The sequence below is a fragment of the Lathamus discolor genome, chromosome 3, assembly GCF_037157495.1.
Source record: "Lathamus discolor isolate bLatDis1 chromosome 3, bLatDis1.hap1, whole genome shotgun sequence".
Classification (NCBI taxonomy): Eukaryota; Metazoa; Chordata; class Aves; order Psittaciformes; family Psittacidae; genus Lathamus; species Lathamus discolor.
In genome coordinates, this window is record NC_088886.1 from 55,642,677 (window position 1) to 55,664,915 (window position 22,239).

At 37.7% G+C, this 22,239-nt stretch overlaps 1 protein-coding gene across 4 annotated transcripts in view; it reads left to right on the forward strand.

Annotated features, from left to right (window-relative positions):
- The window catches only part of ZNF326 (zinc finger protein 326), a 43,722-nt gene that overhangs the window by 18,380 nt on the left and 3,103 nt on the right, over positions 1-22,239 (forward strand). For all 4 annotated transcript variants that reach the window (XM_065675345.1, XM_065675344.1, XM_065675342.1 and 1 more), the window contains 10 exons: positions 4,659-4,785; positions 6,841-7,246; positions 9,928-10,126; positions 11,770-11,804; positions 12,625-12,712; positions 14,759-14,873; positions 15,847-15,994; positions 16,285-16,384; positions 18,299-18,429; positions 18,647-18,742. In XM_065675345.1, coding sequence (XP_065531417.1) covers positions 4,659-4,785; positions 6,841-7,246; positions 9,928-10,126; positions 11,770-11,804; positions 12,625-12,712; positions 14,759-14,873; positions 15,847-15,994; positions 16,285-16,384; positions 18,299-18,429; positions 18,647-18,742 — 1,445 coding nt within the window. The remainder of the gene's footprint in view (positions 1-4,658; positions 4,786-6,840; positions 7,247-9,927; positions 10,127-11,769; positions 11,805-12,624; positions 12,713-14,758; positions 14,874-15,846; positions 15,995-16,284; positions 16,385-18,298; positions 18,430-18,646; positions 18,743-22,239) is intronic.

Sequence of the window (22,239 nt, forward strand, 5' to 3'; positions counted from 1 at the left end):
AAAGCTTTGTCTTACTTCCATTCTGTGCAGTGGGCTGAAGGCTGTTTTGCAGGGGTCCAGTAGATGGCAATAGAGGATGGATGTTGAGAGTTTTCATCTTTGCCCATTTTTTGAGTTGTTGTCACGGTTCTTCCTGTTGGAAACTTCTAGCCAGTGTGAAGCACTTTCTATTGGATGGCTGATGACTGCTGTAGTTCCACTGTTCCTTGCTGGTGGATGACTTGGTTTGAGACAGAGATGACATGGCCTGTAGGCTAAATTCTGTTAATATTAATAGCATGTTAATATTTTGATTACTGTAACTAGTGTCCTTTTAATCTGGAAGGGGAAAGGGCTTTCGCTGCTATTCCTAAAATTCATCTGCTTTGTTGTATAGCTTCTTTGTTTTGCATAGGATTCAATGATGTGTGAAAACTTTTCTAACTAATGATGAGGTTGTGATCTTAAAGCAGGCATGGTGTTCTGAAAAATGCAATATGCCTGGAAAAAATGTTGCTTACTATTACACAATGGATCCTTAAGCTTGTTGTGCTCATTGTGGATTCTGGTTACGAAATACAGGAAATGCAGCTTGTTTCAAGCTGGTATGTCTGGGGTTTTTTAATTGTTTAAATATTATTTTTAATTTATTGAAGTTTCTTATTTAATTTAATATTTATTAAAGATGCCAGATGTTCTTCATTTCTTCTTAGCCTTTTCATACGCTCCACAGGGAGAACACTGTTGAAAATGATTTGTTGCTTTGTGCTGTAAATACCATATCAACATTTTCTGATCTGAATCTTTTAAATAGAGTTCTTTGTACCAAAGGGTTCTGAGTCTTATCTACTGCATGTTTAACTTCCTAGTAGTCTTCCTAAGGAAAAATTTAAAGGATCTTTTTACCAGATACGGCTTTTTTTTTTTTTAAATGTTTTAATATGTAAATTGAACTTGTCTTTTAGTGTCCTGTTCTTTTTTATTTTAGAAGTAATACTTTTTTTTTCCCCCTTTGACACAACTCTTATTCCCTCTCCCTTACTGCAATACTTTTAAGTATGATCTTGAAATGAAAAATTAAATAATTCTTTGCAGTTCTGTTTCTGTACTTTAACAGCTTGTTCATCCACACTCCTTATGCAAGAGCTACAGATACCAAAGCCTGGTCTATTCATTCAGCAAATTTTTTTCAGAAACTTTGTCAGTGCCTTCATCAGTTAACAAATAAATATCAGTTCAGGGGTAAATATGAACCACTTACTTATTTTCTTCTTTTTTCCCTCTGTAGTATTCATAGATACGCAAGTACAATGTTTCATCAAAGTTTTCTTTGATACATAGTTGCTATTTAAACTTAAGTATTATGCTTTTGAATTTTCTGTTTGAGGCACTGTAGTACAATTCCTGGTCCTTTTTCTCTAGTGCTTAAGCAGGTGTTCTCTTAGCATGTGAAACAATTTCACATTTACTCTGAGTAGTTTGCACAGACAGGCAGCTTCTCTGTATCTCTACTGGTGTTGACTGCCAGAGCTAACGTGAGAGTGTGCAGGGAGCAGGCTACACGCAGAGGAAATTGTTCAGTGCAGGTAAAGCTTTTTTAATGTCTATCTGTCTTGCTTCAGTTAATAGAATAAAAATCAAAAGTGTAAAAGAGGACAGTATGGAATGGATTTTGAGGTCTGTGGTTGGGAGGTTTGTCATCTGATAAGCTGTTTAGCTTGAGATTGTAATAATCGAAGCTGTGTGAGTGATTATTATTCAGCTACCACATTCAAAAAATGAAATACTTTTATTTTGGTTCACCTAGGTGAATATTTACTGTCTGCTTGTACGTTTCCCCCCTTTTTAGGATAAAGCCTACCTGGAGAGCAGACTGTAGAGCAAAGAAAGGCTTAATTCCCGAAGAAATGATGCACTTCTCTATTTGAATGTAGTATCTTTGTCAAGCTCTGGGCATGAAGTATAAAATTTATAAATCTTCAGCTAAGTTTACAGCTGACTTAATGACTGAACCAGGAGGCCAGTGGTTGGAATGATAGATTAACTGCTTAGCAATCTGGAACAGTTAATGCAATAATCAGAAGGAGTTCATAACATCACCTTTGTTAGGCCAGGTCAAAGATGTGTCTCTCCCCCCTCACCAATATCCTGTGTGTTGCTGTCTGTCTGTAGATGTGGAAGGAATAGTACAAGTACCCCTTTGGTGTATTTGTGTCTTCACTAGTTTGCAGCTTGGAGACTTTCTGAACCAGAGTTGTAGTCTGTGTTCAACATCCTCTGAATTTGTTGTCAGTGGATTTATCCAATTTCTCTTGAATACATGTGAATTTTTAGTAACTTCTTGTCACAGAGCAGTTTTAGGGCTTAGTATCTGTTCTGTGAAAGAGGATCCAATTAAGTTTTTAGCTTATTTTTAAGTTTCATTTGTTCCAGTTTCTTGTAATAGAAAATGATGCAAGTGATCAGCCCTCTCATTTCTCAGTATCTTTTGTATCCCTGTTAAATCTTTTCAAATGTGAGTGTATTATAATTTGGTTAAATGCAGCACAGTGGGTCTGGAAAGGATGAGTAAGTTGTTCAGTGTTAGGGAGGAAGTAGTGGTTTTCTAAAGGCAGTGGTTTAAGGATTTGGAGACTGGCATAGCTTTACAGCAAGACTACCGGTGTTAAATAACATGAACATGGATGAGTAAGGAGAATGTTGAGCAAAAGTGGATATCGGAAGTTAGCCTGTGATTGTAAAACATATTTTAGTATTTGCTGTCATGCTAAAACTTTTAGACTAACAATTAATTTCAAAGCTGTGCTTCAAACCTGCCTTTGGAGGAGTTCATTTGTGTGTGAATGTTTTGGTTTTTTTTTTTTTTCCCACTGCTGAGCTTCTGGCATGAGAAGAGTACTGGTTGCTGTTCTATTGCAGTGTAGTTGACTACACTGTAATAGAATTGGGTTGCAGTGGCAGAGATCTTGACAGTATGTTATGTTCTTCCTTATTGAATGATTTGTTTCATCTCTTCAGCACTTAACCTAGTTACTTTTGTTCCATCTCAGGGTCTGTAGATAAAAAGGAGCAGGTGGAACAAAGGGTAAACTATTGGGTGCTTGCAGGTCAGATATTTCAGTTTTCAGAATGTCATTGTGTTTTGATTATATATACTGTATCATTAAAACAAAAAACAACTAAAAAACAAACCCAAACAATCAAACAAAACCCTCTTTGGATCAGAGATTGACCATTGGATTATCCAACCTTAGTTTCTGTGAAACTGAATTTTATTGATTACCTTACTTTGCTGCAGAGTTTTTATTGTATGTTCAGAATATGCAAAGTTGTGATGTGACTTCCATATTCAAAGAAAGGTTTTTAGAAATATTTTAGATGGTTTTAGAAAGTATCTATAATCATTAGAAGGAAAAAAAAAAAAGCAGATCTTCCTTTGATGGAGTTTCGTAGCATACGGGCATGCTAAGGACATCTGTGTAAAAGTGATACAGTCAGCTCCAATACAGAATGTGCAGAATTCTTGTTGACAGATGTAAGAAAGTAAATTACAATGGCTGTCTGGTGCGAACAAGAAGCTGGTGCAAACAGGAACTAGAATGTATACTTATTTTCTTCAGTACAGTGATTTTCATGGAATGATAATGCAGGAAATGACTGTGTTTCTTTGAACAGGAACATTTTCTTCTGACTTCAAGTGAGCTTATTGGCCTGTTATATTCTGGAAAAGTCAGCGGTTTCCAGTTGGAGATTTTGAAATATATAAATACTCTCTGGTTAGAGTAGACAAGTCTGTGGGCTTTTGTTTTTATTCTTCCTGTGTTCACTGTGTTTTCCTTCTTTGTGTTACCTTTTCTGTGAGGCTTGACTTGCCAGGCTTTCTTTATGTTAGCCAAAAGTTGTTGGTTGGTACTGGAAAGCAGTTTTGGTCACTTGAATGCTAGTGAAGTTCAAATTGTGTTTGTTAAGGAAGACAATGGATAATAATCATTAGGCATATCTGTGGCACTGTTTCAGTGTTTTGAACTGTGGTTAGTTAACCAGAACTTCTAGATAGGACTTCCAGGGTTGAGAAAGAAGTTGGTTCTTTTACCAGGCTTCATTACTAGATATAAAGATGTCATGCAGTGACATCAGTTCAGCTACGAAATACCAGCATCTTGGTGCGGTTAGTGAGCTGCGTCTCAGTGCTGATTTGGATGGATTTTTGTTTGTGCTAGGTGGAGAAAATTCTGTTGTTTGACTGTAGCCTATATACAGCCTGCACTGCAGCATAACAGCTGAAGGTTTCTTGTGATGTTGGATAGCGAAAGCAGATGCCTGTGAGCTGTGTGTATTGTTAAAGGGTGGGAATGGTGTTAATTCTCCACTAACTTCTGACATAATCTATGTTGTGCTGCTTCATTTAATTCTCTTAAACTAACTTGTGTCCAAATTCCAGCTGATAGAACAATAATTGTGAGTTACCCACTACTGGGGAAAAAAGATATGAACTTGACCTCAGTAAGAGGTGCTCAGATTATGACAGACACACAGCTTCCCTAAGCACAGTGTCAAAATTGGTTTGCAACTGGCAGTTTTGTATTTTGTTTGTAAACATTGTGAAGAATTTAAACTAGTTTGCTTAATAAGACTTCTTGCTTGCTTTCTTTATAAACATTTTTCTGCTCTTTTTTTAGACATGGACCGTGATTATGGGCATGGAGGCTATGGTGGCCCACGATCCATGGACTCTTACCTTAACCAATCCTATGGGATGGAGAGTCATGGAGGTGGAGGCGGAGGAGGTGGTGGTGGTGGTAACAGGTAAAATAATCCCTCGATTGTCCCAAGAATTGATCAAATCCAGTTTAAGTTGAAACCGTTGTCTTCTAACTTAAGTGTTCCTGAGGCATGTTGTTACGATTTTGTATAAACACTTTTGTTCTGAGTCTTCATCTTCAGTAAATACTGGCAAACACTAAAGTATAAGAGCTAGATTCATGTCATAATCAGCACTTTGTGGAAAAGTTTGACAGTAAAACAATGCGTCTTTCAATGAAAATGGAAAAAATGTTATTTTTCAGTAATGGCTGGCAATTTGTAACTGATTGGCCTGACGTACCATTTCTGACATAGCCAGCTAGACCTGTCTGGTTTAGTGCCTTAGACTGAATCTATCAACATTCCGTTTTCAAGGAACATTTAGGGTATATGTTCTTTGGTTTGAATGTGCAGTGCTCAAATGATCTCGGTATTGAATCTGAAAGTCATGTCCAGATTATTTCATTGGAAGGTACTGATTATACTCAAAACAGTGTGCATGTTCTAGGCTGCTTTGTAAGATGGATTGGTATCATAAATTCTGATGCAGTGGTTTTAAAGTTGCGTATTTGATTCTAGGATACTACTACCGTTGCTTTTTCAGATAAAAACAATAGGGAGCAGCTGATTTGATTTAGGTCTTAATATTGTATTTCAAGAAGCATGCTTTTCAGAGTAGTGATTCTATCTTGGAGGAAATAAAATGTGAAGAAAACTTAGACAATCTGATGGTTTTCTTGTGTGCGCCCTTGAATTCTTGTTTGGCTGTAACCAGACTACTGTATGATTCTTGTCTGTAGTCACTGTGGTGCCACTGGGCAAGGACAGTACTAAGTAGGGAGGCTGGAGAAGTGTTGTGTTTTGCTGCACGGTTCTGTTAAACTTTCTAGTTAAGTATAATTTGTTTAATGATGAACAACAAGATCAACTTAAAAGTCTGAGCAGAGATTCAGGAATGAGCTGTACCTACCATATAGTAATCTGCATATGATTGAGGCTGAATGAGTACTTGAACACCAAAATGTTTCTTGCCATGTAACTTTAATATTGTGCATGGGCCATATTTGTAGATAGTGTAATTTTCTGTGTAGCTTTGGGTCTTCTGAGACTAACATCTTCTGAAGTGAAAACATTCAGCTTACTGTAGATACCTTTATTAATTTGAGTCTCTTCTAGTTTATATTTTATCAGTCAAGGGGTTGTCTTTCCCAGCTCCTACTGAATTGCCTTATTTTAACTCTGCAGGGACACTAATGTGTTTCCCTTCCGAGTGGTTACAAATACTGATGATTTCTAGCGTGACAGTCCTCCCCTTCTTCACCAGGCAAAGCAAACTCTGGGTCAGCAGCTAAAGATTTCAGCTCCTTGTTACTCTATTCCGAAATTCCAAGGACTGTTTTCACATCCACTGTGCATGCATTGGGTAGACTTTCAAAATCCTGAGTTGCTAATGGGCTGTAAGTGAAAAAGGGATACACTGACGCTCACGAACTCTTTTGATTGGGAGACTGAATTTTATAGGGAAGATTTCCAAAAAGTACAGATATGAATGGGAGAGCATGTGCCTTTTTCCTTTAAAGTAGAACTGTGGGGTGTTTAAGACTCACGTCTGTACCACTAAAAAAATGTTCTTTTCTTCCTCAGTTCAGAGCTAAGCCGCCTTTTAACTGCTGTTTAACTGTTAGAATACAAGGGCATGATTTTGAAGAAAGGAGAGCTTGACTAGCCTATGAATGTCTGCAGGTGATTATTTTTGTGAGACTAGGGCTGGGCTCTAATGTTTTAGTATATGAATGTTGCTGAAAATTTTAAGTCAACAAAGTTCAGGCATACTGAACTTTAGAATTGTTCCTAGCAAAAATGGCTCAGATAGCTTTCTATCTGGTCATAGTGTGTTTTGCCCAGCCCTAATCAAGATTTAAACAATAACACAATTGTACGGACCAGTATAGTAATAAATTGATTTTAGTTGATAAATGTCAACTGATAACTTGTCTTTTGAAATGTATAACATTAGTAAGCTTACTTTTTTTTCTCCTCACTGTGCAACTTTTCCAGGTTTGGACCTTATGAGTCTTACGACTCCGGGTCTTCTCTGGGTGGGCGAGATCTGTACAGATCTGGCTATGGTTATAATGAACCCGAACAAAGCCGCTTCGGAGGTAGTTATGGTGGTCGATTTGACAACTCCTACCGGAATAGCCTTGACTCTTTCGGAGGTAGAAACCAGGGCGGGTCTAGCTGGGAAGCACCTTACTCCCGTTCAAAATTGAGGCCTGGGTTTATGGAGGACAGAGGAAGAGAGAGTTACTCTTCCTACAGCAGTTTTTCTTCACCCCATATGAAGCCTGCACCTGTAGGCTCTCGGGGGAGAGGAACGCCTGCTTATCCTGAAAGTGGATTTGGAAGCAGAAACTATGATGCTTTTGGAGGACCATCAACAGGCAGAGGCCGAGGCCGAGGAGTAAGTACAGAATCTTTTCAGATTCTTTTCACTAGACACTCTTTTAAACCCTTTCAAGACCACTGCTGTAAAATGAATGCACTGTTTGGTACAGTGTGGGTTTTTTTTGTCTAAGCAAACTGTCATGGTTGACAATGTTGTTTACCCCCTTGAAGCTGTCTTCAAGTAGAACCCAGTCCCTCTTTCTGGTGAAAGTAATGAGTAATAGAAGACTAGTTGATGAGGTTTGTTAAATCTCTCCTTTTGTTTGAAAGGTGAAGATAATAGGTTTGGTCTAAAAGGGATTAAAAGGACTTGCATTTTTCCTTGTAAACACTAGCATCTTTGCTGCTGGTGGGGAAATTCTTGGATATTGTAAAAGTTTAATTCAAAGTCTGTTGAAGTTTTGAGTAGGTTAAAGGTGCAATGTATAAGAAAAAATAAAACCGAAGTTGTGAATGCTAGAGTAGTTTTTGTTTCCTGTAAAGGAAAATCTTAGTTAATTCTTTAATATGTTGAACATGTGCTTTATCAAACATCAAGTTGTCTTTTTAACTTAATTCTTACACTGACTTGTGTGTTGGAAGGGTGATGGGGAGGAAATGGCAAAGGTGGGTGGTTGCAGTTATAGTGGTTCTTTCTCAAAATTAAAGCATGGTTAAAGGAACACCATCAACTCGAAATCAGGTCCTTTCACAGAATTAAGATTAATTTCCAAATAATGTGCCTAGTCCTGTTAACTGTATTCATTTTGTTTTGAAGACTTATGTTCTAATTCCTTTTCAGTGGATTCCTTTCCAGTGTAGGATATAAAAACTGTATGACCAAGAAACAGGAAGATTAACTGTACACAAAATAGTGGGTCACAGTTTGGGGAAGTAATGTTTGATGTTAAATGGGCTGGGGAGGGGGAAGAATACAGCAGAAGGAAATAAAAGAAATCTGGACAGAAGAATAAACTTTAAGTTGATGGTGTCCCTTTATCTTGGTTTTATAATCCCAATTATGATTGTTTCAAGCACAAAATGTTCAGTGAACACTTTTCTGCCTGTGCCTCTAGGTGTAACTTATCTTTCAAATTCTTAAGCGTGCCATATTTCTTTGGAAAGCAATTCCTTAATGTTCAGCCATGCAACTTGTTCATAGCTTGAAGTATAGAGGAAGGTTATTTTCATTGGGTCCTTCAAGTGCCTAATAGTGTGGTGGTTTTGTTCCAGAAAGTCTCCTTCACAGCATTCTTGAGTACTCTAGTTGCCATATGAAAGTTCTAGCTCAGATTTGCACATGGCTGCTAGCTAGCATGTAGCATGGTATGAGAAATAGATTCTAACCTTTATGTTTCTCTGCTGGTGAAGCTCAAAGCATTAGGTTCTTACACTTGGATACCATCCTTTCAGAACTCATTTAGATCTGAAAGTTTTGTGCAGTTACAACCAAGTAGCCTTATTTCTTTTTCGTTCTGTTTTTGAAATGTATCTCTTTAGTCTTTTATGTAATGGAATGTAAAGGCTAAACTACTTGCCAGATGTAAAATGCATTGCACCTTTAATAGATAGACTGTTAAAAAACAGGAATTGAAATTATCCAAGTGCATACTTCATGACAAATTTATGCGTACAGTGTAAATGTACATGTTAGGTAGTTCTGTAACTATCTCAACTAAATAAATTAACATGGCGATCTTGTGCATGGACTCATTAGGAAAAGTTTCTGGTTTGGTACATTCTGTCATTTAAAATCTGCTTTAAAAAGCAAGTCATGCTTTTCACAAAGTATGTTGAAGTTATTTTTATGTTCTTTTAACTTTGATAGCATAATACTAATTCTCTTTTCATGTCAGTAGAAATATTTCTGCTTATCCAAGTCACCCATCCAGTCAGTGGGCGCTCTTCTGCCCTTTATTAATTCAATAATTGTGTTAAAAATTAAGTAGTATGTTCGAGCTTTTGTAAACACTGCAGCCAGCTATATTCTCCCTCTTCAGATTACACAGTTATTCCATGCTTTCAGAGAGGTAACTTTCATAAACAAGCATCCACAGCACTTTTAGAAATGTCCACAGGAATTCTACTAGGAATAGTAGAAAGGTTTTGTCTTTCAACTGAGTTTTCATTTCTACTGCTGCTGTGTTTTTGTATCGCTCCCTCCAGGCCAAGCTTTTACATTATGAATTTACTGAATTCAGTGGAAAGATAAGTAAAAGAAAGAATGAGCTTCTGTCAATTAATCACCGTTCCACACTGGCCAATCTTCTTTACTTCATTTTTACATCAGTGCCAATCATTTGGCGTAAAGAAGCTTTTTCTTTCTTTTTTTTTTTAGAACTTTAATTGCTGCTCTCTGAAGTAGGTTGGTTAGCTCTGCTTTTTTCCCAAAGAGAGAAGTCGTTTATCATCTAGAGAATCTGAAGAGAGGAGCCAAGGTATTAGGCTGAGATACAAACCCTGTTAGACATGTTCATTATCTGGACAACGGTTCTGAATAAGCAGAAACGCAGTTTATACATCTGTGTTCATTCTACTGGACAAACATCCACAAAGCCATTGCAGAACACAACATTGAGCTGGGAGCTTATATTTCCCCTGCATTTTGCTCTAGAATGCAGATTTTACTTAGTTCATGGTTTTATTGTACCGAGTAAATGTTATATTTCTATTGATTTAATATACTAATACCTTTCTCTTGATTTAACAAATTTTCAGCATATGGGAGACTTTGGAGGAATGCACAGACCTGGAATTGTTGTTGACTATCACAACAAACCCAGTCCTGCAGCAGTTGCTGCAAGAGGAGTAAAGAGAAAAATGGTACCACAGTCATATAACAAACCTGCTGGGACATTTGTCAAGAAGCCCAAAATGACAAAACCTATTTTGAAGCTGAGCCAGAAAAAATCTCCAAGTAAGTAACATGCCAAAATTCTTACCTGTGCTGGTTGGTAATTCTGTGAGTTTACTCTTCTACTGCAAAGATAATTTGCTGAATGAAATATCATACTTTGATGTGTTATATGTACTGCTGAAGACTATTTAATTCAGATTTAATGCTTCCTGGAGACATATATTCACTATGGAAAATCATTTCAGATCTCAGGTTGCCTTAAGTAATGATGCCTGACAAATGTTAACATGTGTCTTTGCATGAGGCTGGGACCTGCTGCCCAAATACTTCAATGTAAAATGTAATGCATCAACTGCAATGCAGCTAAAATAAAAGTATAAGCTGTGGATGTAGAGGAGAGGGGAAGGGAGATAAACCTGAGAACACAGTGAAAACTGCTATAGAATGATTTCTGAATGGTAAAGGGAGATTGTTCCTTCTTGTAAATGAAATGCCATAATGACAAGAAGGACTGGAAATATGATGGATACACTGGAAATACAAATTGCAAAGTATTAGTAGTGCTTGGTTTGTTTAGCTTCCCTAAAGATGTTCTACAGATCTAGTAAGTTTCATGTAGCAGGCAAAGAGGGAGAGAAGTATCACTGAGATTGGAATAAACTACTTGATTTGAGGGAATTTCAACTTGAGTCTTAAATATTCTGAATGGCATGTACAGCAGTCAGATTTTATTTTGGGGAGGGGCTTCTAATACCCTCAGTAATTTGGATCTGAAGTGTTTAATATAATTATGAATTTCATATAATATATTCATAAATCACACATGAAACGTGGTCAAAATTACTTTAGCTTGGAGCTTGCAAGGTAAAGGTACAGATTGGGCAAAAACTTCCATGTGAAAATTGTAGTTACACACTGTATTACAAAACTGTTCTCTTTAATTTCAAGACTACTGTAAAAGTTTCAGGCACTGGGTGTGTAGAAAATGTTCCTCTGTTTTTTATATAGGGAATAATATTGCTGGACTTGCCAGCTTTGTTGTGATGAGATTGGGTCTGTAAAATACACATCCAGGTATATCAAAGGTGGGCATCTCTGAAGTCTCCCTTGTAGCTCTTCTTCTTTCAGTACTTTTGTACTTTTTCCTTTTCTGAACTACCTTCAGACAGAGCAGTTCTAGTTTATTATGCTTCCCCTCACTGATTTCCGCAATCCAGGGACCAATGTACTATTTAATATTGAAGTTACCTTTAAGAAGTGGAGTAGATGGTGCCTACTAGAATGCACTTTTGATCAACCTGTCCTGTGGAGACTGGGAGGAAGAAACTGTTGGGTGGCTTTACACAATTTTCTGAAACTTTAATTGAAAGATGCTCTAAGCAGTGTTGTGTATGTGAAGACTAAGTGGGTGACAACTAACAGAAAATTGGATACATTTTTACACATATATTGTATCTCAAAATTATATTGTCCTCTCTGTCATGGCTTTCCTGTTTTGTGATGTTAAATATAGATGGTTGCTTCTAGAAGACCAATTAGTTTATATGCCTAAGGATAACTGAGTGTATGTTTAATATTATTACTAAAATATGATAACTTGTAGATGTAGACCTATTCTTTTTCGTAAGTATTTTATTGCCTTAAAATGAACTGGCAGTGACAGCACTATTACATTATTTATTTCTTCCTTGCTTTGCTTACAGGCAGGAAGTCATCTTTCCAGGATTCTACGATAGAGGTAAAGGTTCACTGAGTTGGAAAATGTTTGTGATTGTTTCAGCAGTTTGCACAATATAACTGTAGTTTAATGATTATTCATCTTTAGGTATAAAAATTGAGCACTTAACTATACAAGTGTGTTCTAAATTTTTTTCTTCGCTATTTTTAAACGTGTCTTATTTTGGTGGCAGTCTGAAATCCTTACTGATTTCTAGTGAAAGATACAGCTTGTGCACGTAGCCTGGAAAAGGAATTTTAATGTCTATTTGTAGACCCTACCTGTTCTTGTAATGCACAAAGACCTGTCACATGAATACAGTAAGACATAAGACACAACAAGGAGTGGGGGGTGAATGAAAAAGCAACCAGTGTTAACAGATGTTCTTTGGTAAGGTACAAAGATTAGTTCCCACATACAGAAAGATCAGTTGCAGTGCTGTGTAGGAATGTGATCAGTAAGCTAAGTGTGTGTATATATATCCTACTTCCACGCTGAAAGACTGGGATGATATTTTCCTTTGTGAGTGAAGGTATTAATGTATTCTCAGCGAAGTATATGAATGTCTGAATTGGAAGTCAGAGTATTTATGTGGAAGACAGAATTTTGATTGTGAAACTAGTCCTCAAAGACTATAAGGTATTAAGGAGAAATGCATAGCTTGAAGTGTTTATACACAGAGTAACTAGATAATCAGTTCTATTTCTTCTCTTGTTTTATTTGATAATAAAAGTCAAGTAGGAGATTACTGGAAACAATTAGCACTCTTTTTCTGGATTTAGAATGACATTGTTTTGTTGGGTTTTTTTTCTTAACAAGTTTATGGATTTGACTTTATTAGGAAATTGAAGTGGACACAAGTGGTGCAGTTGTTATATATGAAGACTTTACAAGAGATGCTTATGATCTTGGATATCAGACTTTTGGAGGTAAGTCAGTTTGCTTTGTCCAGTAAGGTATGATAGGTATTGTATTTGTGTGACAGATTAGGTTTGGTAAGCCTGTATGTATGACCTCTAATTGTTATTAAATAGCATTACATTTTTTCTTTTAAGAGTTTATACACGTAGGCCATGGAGAAGATGACTGTTTGTTCCATCCATCACTTTTTTGTTCTTTACATGCTAATGTTCTCTGTTTTCTGATTATCTCTGTATATTATTGTTTGATTTGTTTTTTCTTAAATTAATGTTATGGTCTTCCATACTTACTGCCATTCCATTGCTTAAATGTTGTTAATCCCACCAGTTCTTCACCCATATACTATTATTTATCCCACCAGCTGATCAACCTCACCCTTAAATTGTAGGTGAATCATTTTTATAAGTCGATTTAGCTAACTTTGAGAGCTGCTCTCAGGAACATCTGGTCTATTTCATGTGCTGTCTTAATGAAATAGGTTAATTATTAGTCTGCATAAAATCAGTTGAAGTATCTAGTTTACATGAAATCAGTTGAAGTGTGTTAACTGTAGCAGTCTCACAAGTATACAAAGGAGTCTAGTGTTAATGCTGAAACTGTCTTGAGTCCCATTCCCTTTGTGAGCTGCCCTATTGCATGTGTAGTCTAATCTGATGCTGAGGACTGCTGGAAGTTTGCAGCCAGCTGATCAGAGTCTCTCGTCTTAAAATACTGAAGTGGGAGCCCCACTGTGGAGTCCTAGTTTTATCTGTGGACTTAGGCCATCCATTTCTCAGCTTGTAAAATTTCTCAGCTTGTAACAGGATGGGCACTTGAAATTGTGAGCTTGAGGGGCAAGGCATAGGCCATTTCACTCCACAGAATGTCATACAGACACTTTTTACAGCAGTAAAATGAGATCCTTTGCATATTTCCATGGATAGTGGTAAGACACTAAGTGAAACTTAAAGCCTGAAATCAGTAATGGGAATTGCGTCTATCTTTAGGATAGTTTTTCTCCTCTCTGGATTAGAATAGTTTTTGAAACTCTGCTATAAAATGAAAAACCTTTGGATAATCAGGAATGGAGCGAAAGCTGTCAGTCAGTGGAAATGTTCTCAGTACTCGGTGACACTTCTAAAGCCACGGAGCTTTTTGTGAGTCTTTTTTTGCATTATGCTGCTGTATGTTCCTTTCTGTCCTAATTTGGATGGAGGCTAACCTCTCTCCTAAGGTAGAACTGCCCCCTTTTCTTCCTGCTCTAAAACTACTAGCTGAGTAATGTTCTGATTGTTTCCCTTTATCCATAGGCTTTTAAAGCAGACATAGGAAAGGTATAAGTACGCTTAGGCAAAAGTCAATGTCCTTAAAAGTCTTTAACGTTGCAGAAGTAGTCATTTATTTGTTTGCACCCCCTCTAGCTCTTTCTTCACTGGTTTATTTCTTCAACTCAAAATCTTTGGAACATTTTTCTGTGAAGTCTAGTTGGGAAACATAATAAAGTTGAAGTTCAGGTTGGGTACCGTACCTTAAGGAAACACTGCCTCGTCTTCTTTATGAGAACCTTTGCTTTTGTTTTTGGAAACTGCCTTTTCAGCAGAAGAGAATGGCTTTAGATACTTTCTTTTTATGTCAGGGGATTGTAGCAATGGTGCTCTAAAACCATGGAGAGTTTTAAGTGACGTGTTTCTCACTGTGCATCCCCAAGTACCCTTTTCTGGTCACTTCCTTGAAGAGGCCTCTAATAACTAGGCACAAGAGGGTAGGGTTTGCTTTAACTCTGAATTCCCTTCATTTCATGAGTGCAATCTATAGTGTAACCCCTTAACTACTAATTTAAGTTTAAATTGGTTGTCTTTAGAGGAGGAAGCCAAACTGAAACTTTTATGGCATTTAAATATGCCATTGAACCACTTCAGTATAGGGTCATTCTCTGCATTCTAATGTGTTTCTGGAGGAGACAGGGAAGATGGAGACTTTTACTGGTTAGGGTTTTTTGGTATGCGGTTATTTTTTGTGTTGTTTTGTTTTGGATTTTTTAACAAAATTTTTAAATCCCTCTTCTGTATGTTAAGATGGCAAAGGAGAAGCTAAAAGTGAGGAAGAAGAAAAGCGACGAATTGAGGCCAGAAGAGAGAAGCAAAGGCGTAGAAGGGAAAAGAACAGTGAAAAATACGGTGATGGATACAGGTTTGTGTTACCTTCTGTCTTGTGGGCAGTGTTTTTCTTCCCCTTTATCCTTCTGTTAGAATATGTCTCATTTCCTCAAAGCCCTTTTGGACTGATTTTATCAAAATAAAATGTAATGAAGAAATGAGCAAAAAACCCACACCCAAGGTCCCCACCCCAAAACAAAATCCAAAAACTAACCTAAACAAAGAAAAATATCTTGAACCAAAACCTAGCACCCGAGTCCTGCAACTTAGAAGACTGGATGTTTCGCTGGACTTCTGCTGCATCGGAAAATACAAAATATGCATCAGTGCACACTTGAGAAGCAGATTAGAATGGTACTGCTTTTGAAGTATGTATTTCAGTCAAATATAAATTCATGCTGATTTAATAAGCTGTTAAAAATTGTCTTTATTCTGGTTCTTAAGTATGGTGAGCTATTGTGTAGAAAAATTAAGTGGATTGTTCTGTAACTTTTCTTAGTCTTTCCACAGCCAAGCAGGCTAATGGCCAGCACTGTACAAGAAACTTCTGTATCAGTGCAATGTATGATCATAGTGCCATTGTGCTAAGGTGGCCATATTTCCTTAGAAAAGATTATATAGTTTTTAATTTTAAAATGAGCTTTATGTGAATTATTTTGATTTTATGTAGTTAGGAAATAATGGACTGGGCTTGACTGTGAGAAGTCCTGCAAAAGGTGACACAAACTAGAGAGCTGTGATAGCTAAACTCACAGAATAATGTGGCTTTTAAATGACTAGCTTCTGATTTCAGCAGTTTTCATCTTCTGCATAGATAATTCATCTGTGTTTGGTTCTTGTAGCAGTTATCCTTCATGTGAAATACTGCGTTTTGCTTTTTCTCTTAGGCTTCTTTAATGAAGGTTTTCCCTTTTCTGATTAGGTTTGTCAAGTCTTCATAGTTTTGCTGAAAGAGGGAGGAATGTTTCTGTGATAGTAATACTGTTTACTGTTTTTTCTCTTGCTAGAATGGCATTTACTTGCTCATTTTGCAAGTTTCGAACATTTGAAGAGAAAGAAATTGAGGCACATCTGGAGAGTGCAGCCCACCAGGAAACGTTGGATCATATCCAGAAGCAAACCAAATTTGACAAAGTAGTGATGGAATTTCTTCATGTAAGACAACTGCTTTTTGATCAATAGAATACTTTTACATTAGAATGTCCTTAAAATTTACCAGTGCTTAATTTATCATTGCAGATGACTTTTGGCACAACACACATTGTTAAAAGCTGAAGCAAATTCAGAGTCTGTAAAATAGTGTTACTTTGACGAAGTAATTCCTTAAGAAGTTAAAGCAATTAATTGCTCTTTATTACAGAGCTGTTCTAAGTATAGATTCCTATGGGAATATAAATCATCATACATCAAACAAACTAAAGGTTTTTTTATCCAACTCTCTGTAGGAGTGTATGGTGAATAAATTCAAGAAGACAGCTCTGCGTAAGCAGCAGACAAGTAACCAAACAGAAAATGCTCAAGCTGCTGAAAAAGATATAATGGAAGGTGAGTAATGGTTTTTATGTGAAGATGCATACTGTGGAGCTCTGCTTGTCCTTTTCTCCTTTCATTCTTTGATAAAATCAAAATTATGATTTTCCACATGCTTTCTGTTGCCTGGTGGGGATTCCTTGCTTTGTTTCTGATACCATGTGGAATGTCAGCACAATGGGAGATGGCAAACCTTATTTATGTTTGCTGTCCAGGTAGTGATGTCAGAAAGTAAGATAATGTTGTTCTAAGTACTTGGTAAACAGAATTATGTGGACTTTGCCGTCATCTTACTCGGTATAATGCATGAGGAGTGGCAACAGGTGAATGCAGATAGATTGTGAGAGAGTGTGTGATAAAGCAGTAAGGTGATAATAGTCAAGTATGATGGCAGGGATCTGTTTAGAGTAAGTACAATAGTGGTTTTGAGGGACACTGACAAAAAAGGAGCTTGATTAATTTCTTGGCTACCTGAGATGCATCTTGGCCTCTTCCCCCCCCCCCCCTTGCTTGCCCTACAGGCAGTTTTCTAGAGCATTTTCTATGTCCCTGCCTTTCTGTGCCATATCATTCCACCTTATCCTTTGCTTGGGGGATTTCAAAGGATGTGCTAGAGCCATAAGGGGACATTGAGTATTTTATTTCAGGCAATAACTGTGTTTGGATATTACCTTAATTGGAATTTTAATTCTAAAAGCTACTTAAACTGGTATAGTCTGCATCTTAACAAACTCTCAAATCCTTTTTGAGTAGCATCATAGAATAGTTAGGGTTGGAAAAGGCCTTAAGATCATCTAGTTCCAACCCCTCTGCCATGGGCAGGGACACCTCCCACTAAACCATCTCACCCAAGGCTCTGTCCAACCTGGCCTTGAACACCGCCAGGGATGGAGCATTCACAACCTCCCTGGGCAACCCGTTCCAGTGCCTCACAACCCTCATGGTAAAGAACTTCCTCCTTGTAGCCAATCTAAACTTCCCTTGTTTAAGTTTTAACCTGTCACTCCTTGTCCTATCACAAATGAAGAGTCCCTCCCCAGCCCTTCCCATCCTTATAGGCCCCTTTCAGATACTGGGAAGCTGCTATGAGGTCTCCATGCAGCCTTCTCTTCTCCCATATGAAGACCCCCAACTTTCTCACCCTGTCTTCATACTGGAGGTGCTCCAGTCCTCTGATCATCCTCGTGGCCTCCTCTGGACTTCTTCCAACAGTTCCATGTCCTTTTTATGTTGAGGACACCAGAACTGTAAACAACACTCCAAGTGAGGTCTTACGAGAGCAGAGTACAGGGGCAGGATCACCTCCTTTGACCTGCTGATGGCGTTCCTTTTGATGCAGTACTTTCCTTAAGAACTGGAGGGCCTGTTTGCTTTCATGATCAGAATATTTTGTTGGCATGGCAATACTTAAAAATTGCAAGAGGAATTGGATTCATGCACCTCCTGGTGGTGAGGGGAGGCAAGGAAATAAATTAGCTCTTACTGAGGGGAGGTAAATCTAACTGTTTTGAAGCTCTGATTTGTTTCTTGTGTTGAAATGTGTATTATTAAGGATAATAGTTATTGTTGATTTTTTTTTTAATAGATGGCATTTTTTTGTAGTTTAAATAGTTCAGTTTGATTGTTGTATGATTTTAATTTCCTTTTTTAGACAGGTAGGTGTTCATATAATCACAGACAGCAAACATAATGCCTGAGTCTCATATATCGTCTGTGGAGATGAGTTGGAGTATCCAAGTGCAAAACTTCCTTCTTTAGCATTGCTTTCAGAGAGCCTAGTTTTGATGCCTGAATTTAGATGAACATTCTTATGTGGTTCAGTTTGACTTGATTAACAACTGAGAGCTCTGGTTTTATGGTGCAAAACCTCTTCTGCTTACCTAGAATAACAACACATTTTGTGTTAATTTGTTGAATCTTCTTTGGCAGGGGTTACTGCTGATGACCATATGATGAAAGTTGAGACTGTTCACTGCAGTGCTTGCAGTGTGTATGTTCCTGCATTACACAGTTCTGTTCAGCAGCACTTAAAATCTCCTGATCACACAAAAGGAAAACAAGTAAGATATGACACTTTTTAAAGGCAAGCATAATCTAATAGTAGGTGAGAAGTGTTAATGGAACTCAGTGCAAGTAACTTCTAAGTTCTTGTGGTATTGTTCTCTAGAAAGCTAGAATGTCCTTGTTACACTTTGTAAACATAACAACCATGAATTCAAATTTGTGACAGTTGTAATAGGGGTATGAGAATTATTCACTGTAAAAATTGTTTCCTAGGCCTACAGAGAACAAATAAAAAGAGAGAGTGTTCTTACTGCCACTAGCATCCTGAATAATCCTATAGTCAAGGCACGATACGAGCTGTATGTGAAGGTAAGACCCCAACAGGAAAAAACATAATCAGTGACGTTTGCTATACCATTATTTCCTCCATCCTGGTAAGAGTTTAACCTCAGTGCTCTGTCTTCTGTTTTTGCCTACTAGGTAGCTCACAGGTCAAACATACTTATAACTTATTTTGCCAGTCTCAGATTGTTGTCTCGGGTAATTTCAGATTGTTTGCAGCCAAAAATTGGATTTAACAGGTTTTGGTTTAACATTTGTATTTATATCTAGTCATTTTTTAATTTGATGCTCTTATTAAGAAAATCAAGCTTAAAGAAAGCATCAGCAGTATCTATAACTGTACATAATACTAACTGCGGAGCACAAACCGCTTTACAGGTGAGTCAGTCTTTATATTTAGAAGCAAAGGCTCCAGCATGTGGCTTTGTACTAAAGAATAGTGCACACACTACTGGGCTACTTTGTATTCTGTAGAATTTCTAGGATTCGTGGGAGCATACAAAAGATGAAAGCTTACAGCAGTTTGTTGTGATCAGAGAATTTAAAAGGCATGTAGCCTATGTTGCAGGTACATGGCCTGAGAAACAAATGTGAGTTTGTTTTATCAAAATGTGGGTTTCTTTCTGTTGGGCCAGCAAAGTGACTTTTTCTGTAGTACCATTGTTAGCTATTTCTGGTAGTTACTATTAATGGGTTTATAATTTTGTCTGTGCCCGAACAATAGACTCTTTTCAGACAAAGCAATAACTGTGTTGTAGAAATATGACAAGGTGCAAGCCAGTGCGGAAGTCAGTTGTGGCTTAAAGTACCAAATCAGTCATTTCCTGCAAAATTATATATGGTCTGAAACTGATTCACACACCCAACAACTATTCTGTATTTGTTCAGAAAAGGTAGCAAATGACCAGATAGCACAGCCTGGAATGTGTGAGATTTCCAGTCATCCCTTCTGGTGTTCCTTATGGCCTGGTATGCGTATGCGTTATCCCGTACAGCCCCCTGGTGGGGGACTGGTAAATGGGGAATGGAATGGCCATTTGTCAGTTGGAAAACCGGGAAAGATAAAATTTGTGAGACTGCCTTCACAAGGAGACCACTGCCAGAACTAGTATTCCCTGGAGAAATTGATTCTTGACTTTTAATACACTTTCAGCAGTACCTGCTCAGCCAGATATATCTGGCTTCTGGTTATGCAAATCCCTGTCAACCTCATCCAAATGTGTAATTAGATGCAGACTGAAGGAGACCAGTTCTATTATACAGCATATGATGAAAAGGAGCATGGGGTGCATGCATTTGGTGCCTGCAGTCTTCGAGGAGAGTAGGAAATCCTTGTTACAGCTGAAAATAGCTTGCTTTGAGGTGAAGGGCAGACTGGTTTGGGGAAGCAAGGCTCCCTACCTCCCAGCCAAACCCAAACAAAACAGCCACCCCCAAAACAAACCCAGACTCACCCAAACCCAACATTAGTTTGGAAAGTGTTGTCTGTCCTGCATATGTAGCATGGAAGGAGGAAATTCAGAGCAGGGAAGACCTGTGAGGCTGTTGCATAGAGTTGTACCAGATTGCAGGAGCAGGTCATCAACACCAGAAATGCCTTTGAGAAAAGGATAACAAAATTTCAGGTCAGTAACTCCTGGTTTTTTTTTTTTTGTACATCCGTATTAACATAGTTTCACATGAGCAAATAAGATGGAAAGATTTTTCTGCTGAAAATTTCTCTGTGCTTATTGGGAAGTTTGTTATTTTAACGAGTGGCCTAGAAGAAGTGCGTATCCAAGATGAAGTTGAATTAGGGAAAACTCTGTTGAGGTGGAAGGCCCTGTCTTTTAGAACCACACTCTGTGGTAGAGATGAAGGACTACTAACTCTCGGCAATCAGCGTTTTGAACCCACCTTCCCCCATTGTGGTTTTGTGTGAAAAATTCTGCTTAAGTCATTTCAATCGCCCCACAAATCTGCCAAGTAACTGCTTGGAGAATGACTATTGAATGTAATTTAGGCAGGCTGACTATCAATTTTGAGGATATGTGCTGTATTTAGTATTGCATAAGACTTCTCAAGGTTGAAGGGTCTGGCTTATGTTTGACTGAAAAGGAAGGAGTAGATCATGACTTCTGGTCTGAAGTAAGCCAATTGATAAGCAGTAACAACTGCTGTTTTCCTTGGGACACCCTGGCCACTTCATTTGAATAAAATGCCATTCTACCTGTCGTTTATTTCTCTACCCAATGCTTAATGGAAAACCTTTTTAGCTCTTTGATTTAATCATCCCTGTTCCACAGGTTGTTTCCTCCACATGGTGGTGGTTGTATGTGCAAAAGGAAAGCAAGTAGGTAGATGCAGCCATTTTTAATGAACTTACAGCTTGGAATGTAGTGTTCTAGAAACACTCGACTAATGTTTTTTCTTTAACTACATGCTTCTAGTTTGCACTGTGAGAAAGAAAGCAGAGATATGAAATTTTCATATTTAAGCACTTAATTATGAAGTTTTTAAATATGGTAGAGGTGCCTGTCATGTTCACTGAAAATGGAAGCATTATATGGAATTAGCCTAAGATAATCACTTGTTTTTTGTTTGCTTCAATTGGAAGACAGCATTAGTAAATTTGATGATGTGGCTTTAGTGGAGCTCCTGGTCTTTTATAAAGATTATGATATTTGTTATGCTTACAGTCAGTGACCAGAGTTAGGAATAGAAAGGAAAAAACCAAAGTTTCCTGAAAACTACTGTGCCAGAGCTGAGGATTCCAGTTGTCAAGCCTTGCACATGATCTTTATGATCCTTATGGTGACTATCTTTTACACTTAGTCCATGATTTTTTTTTTTTTCCCAATTCCTGTATTTGAAAATCCAGTTCAGTGCTTCAGTTAACAGCATATTGTTTGCATCCTGTCCTTTGCATGAAAGGAACCTTTACTCTTAATCTCTTCTTTGGTATCTTCTTCATCAGGTATTTTAATCAAAGAACTTTGAAAGCTTTCTCTTACCTTGGCCATTGTATTAAAGAGCCCTCTGTTTCCCCAGCGTTGGTCTTGTATGGTCCCCTTTTATGCTTCCAGTGTACTCTTTGTATGGTTAGGTGCTTTTAAAGTTCTTCCCTTCTTATTCTCTTCCATCCATATTGTAAAGAGTGGAGGAAATGTACTACAACCCACCTGCTAGCCAGTCTGAAACAATCATCTTAGAAGATCTGTGAACCCATAGCAACTCCATTTGTAGTAAGGAGGGAAAAAAATCATCTTGTTTCTCAGTCAAAATGTTATTGCTTGATGAAGTCATGATTTTCTAATTTTGGACCATGTAGGACTTCCTAGATAGATTGATGTCTATGATTAAAAGCTGCTTGGATGTTGCTCAGGAGAAGCGTCATGGAGTTTGACATTTTCTAACACATCATCAGCTAGTCCTGGGATATAGTATATTACTGAAGCCATTCAGAAGTTTGCCAGTTAGGTAGGTGGACTTTGGAATCTTTTTGTGTCAAGTTTGTAAGACTTTTTATGAATAGGTATAGAGTG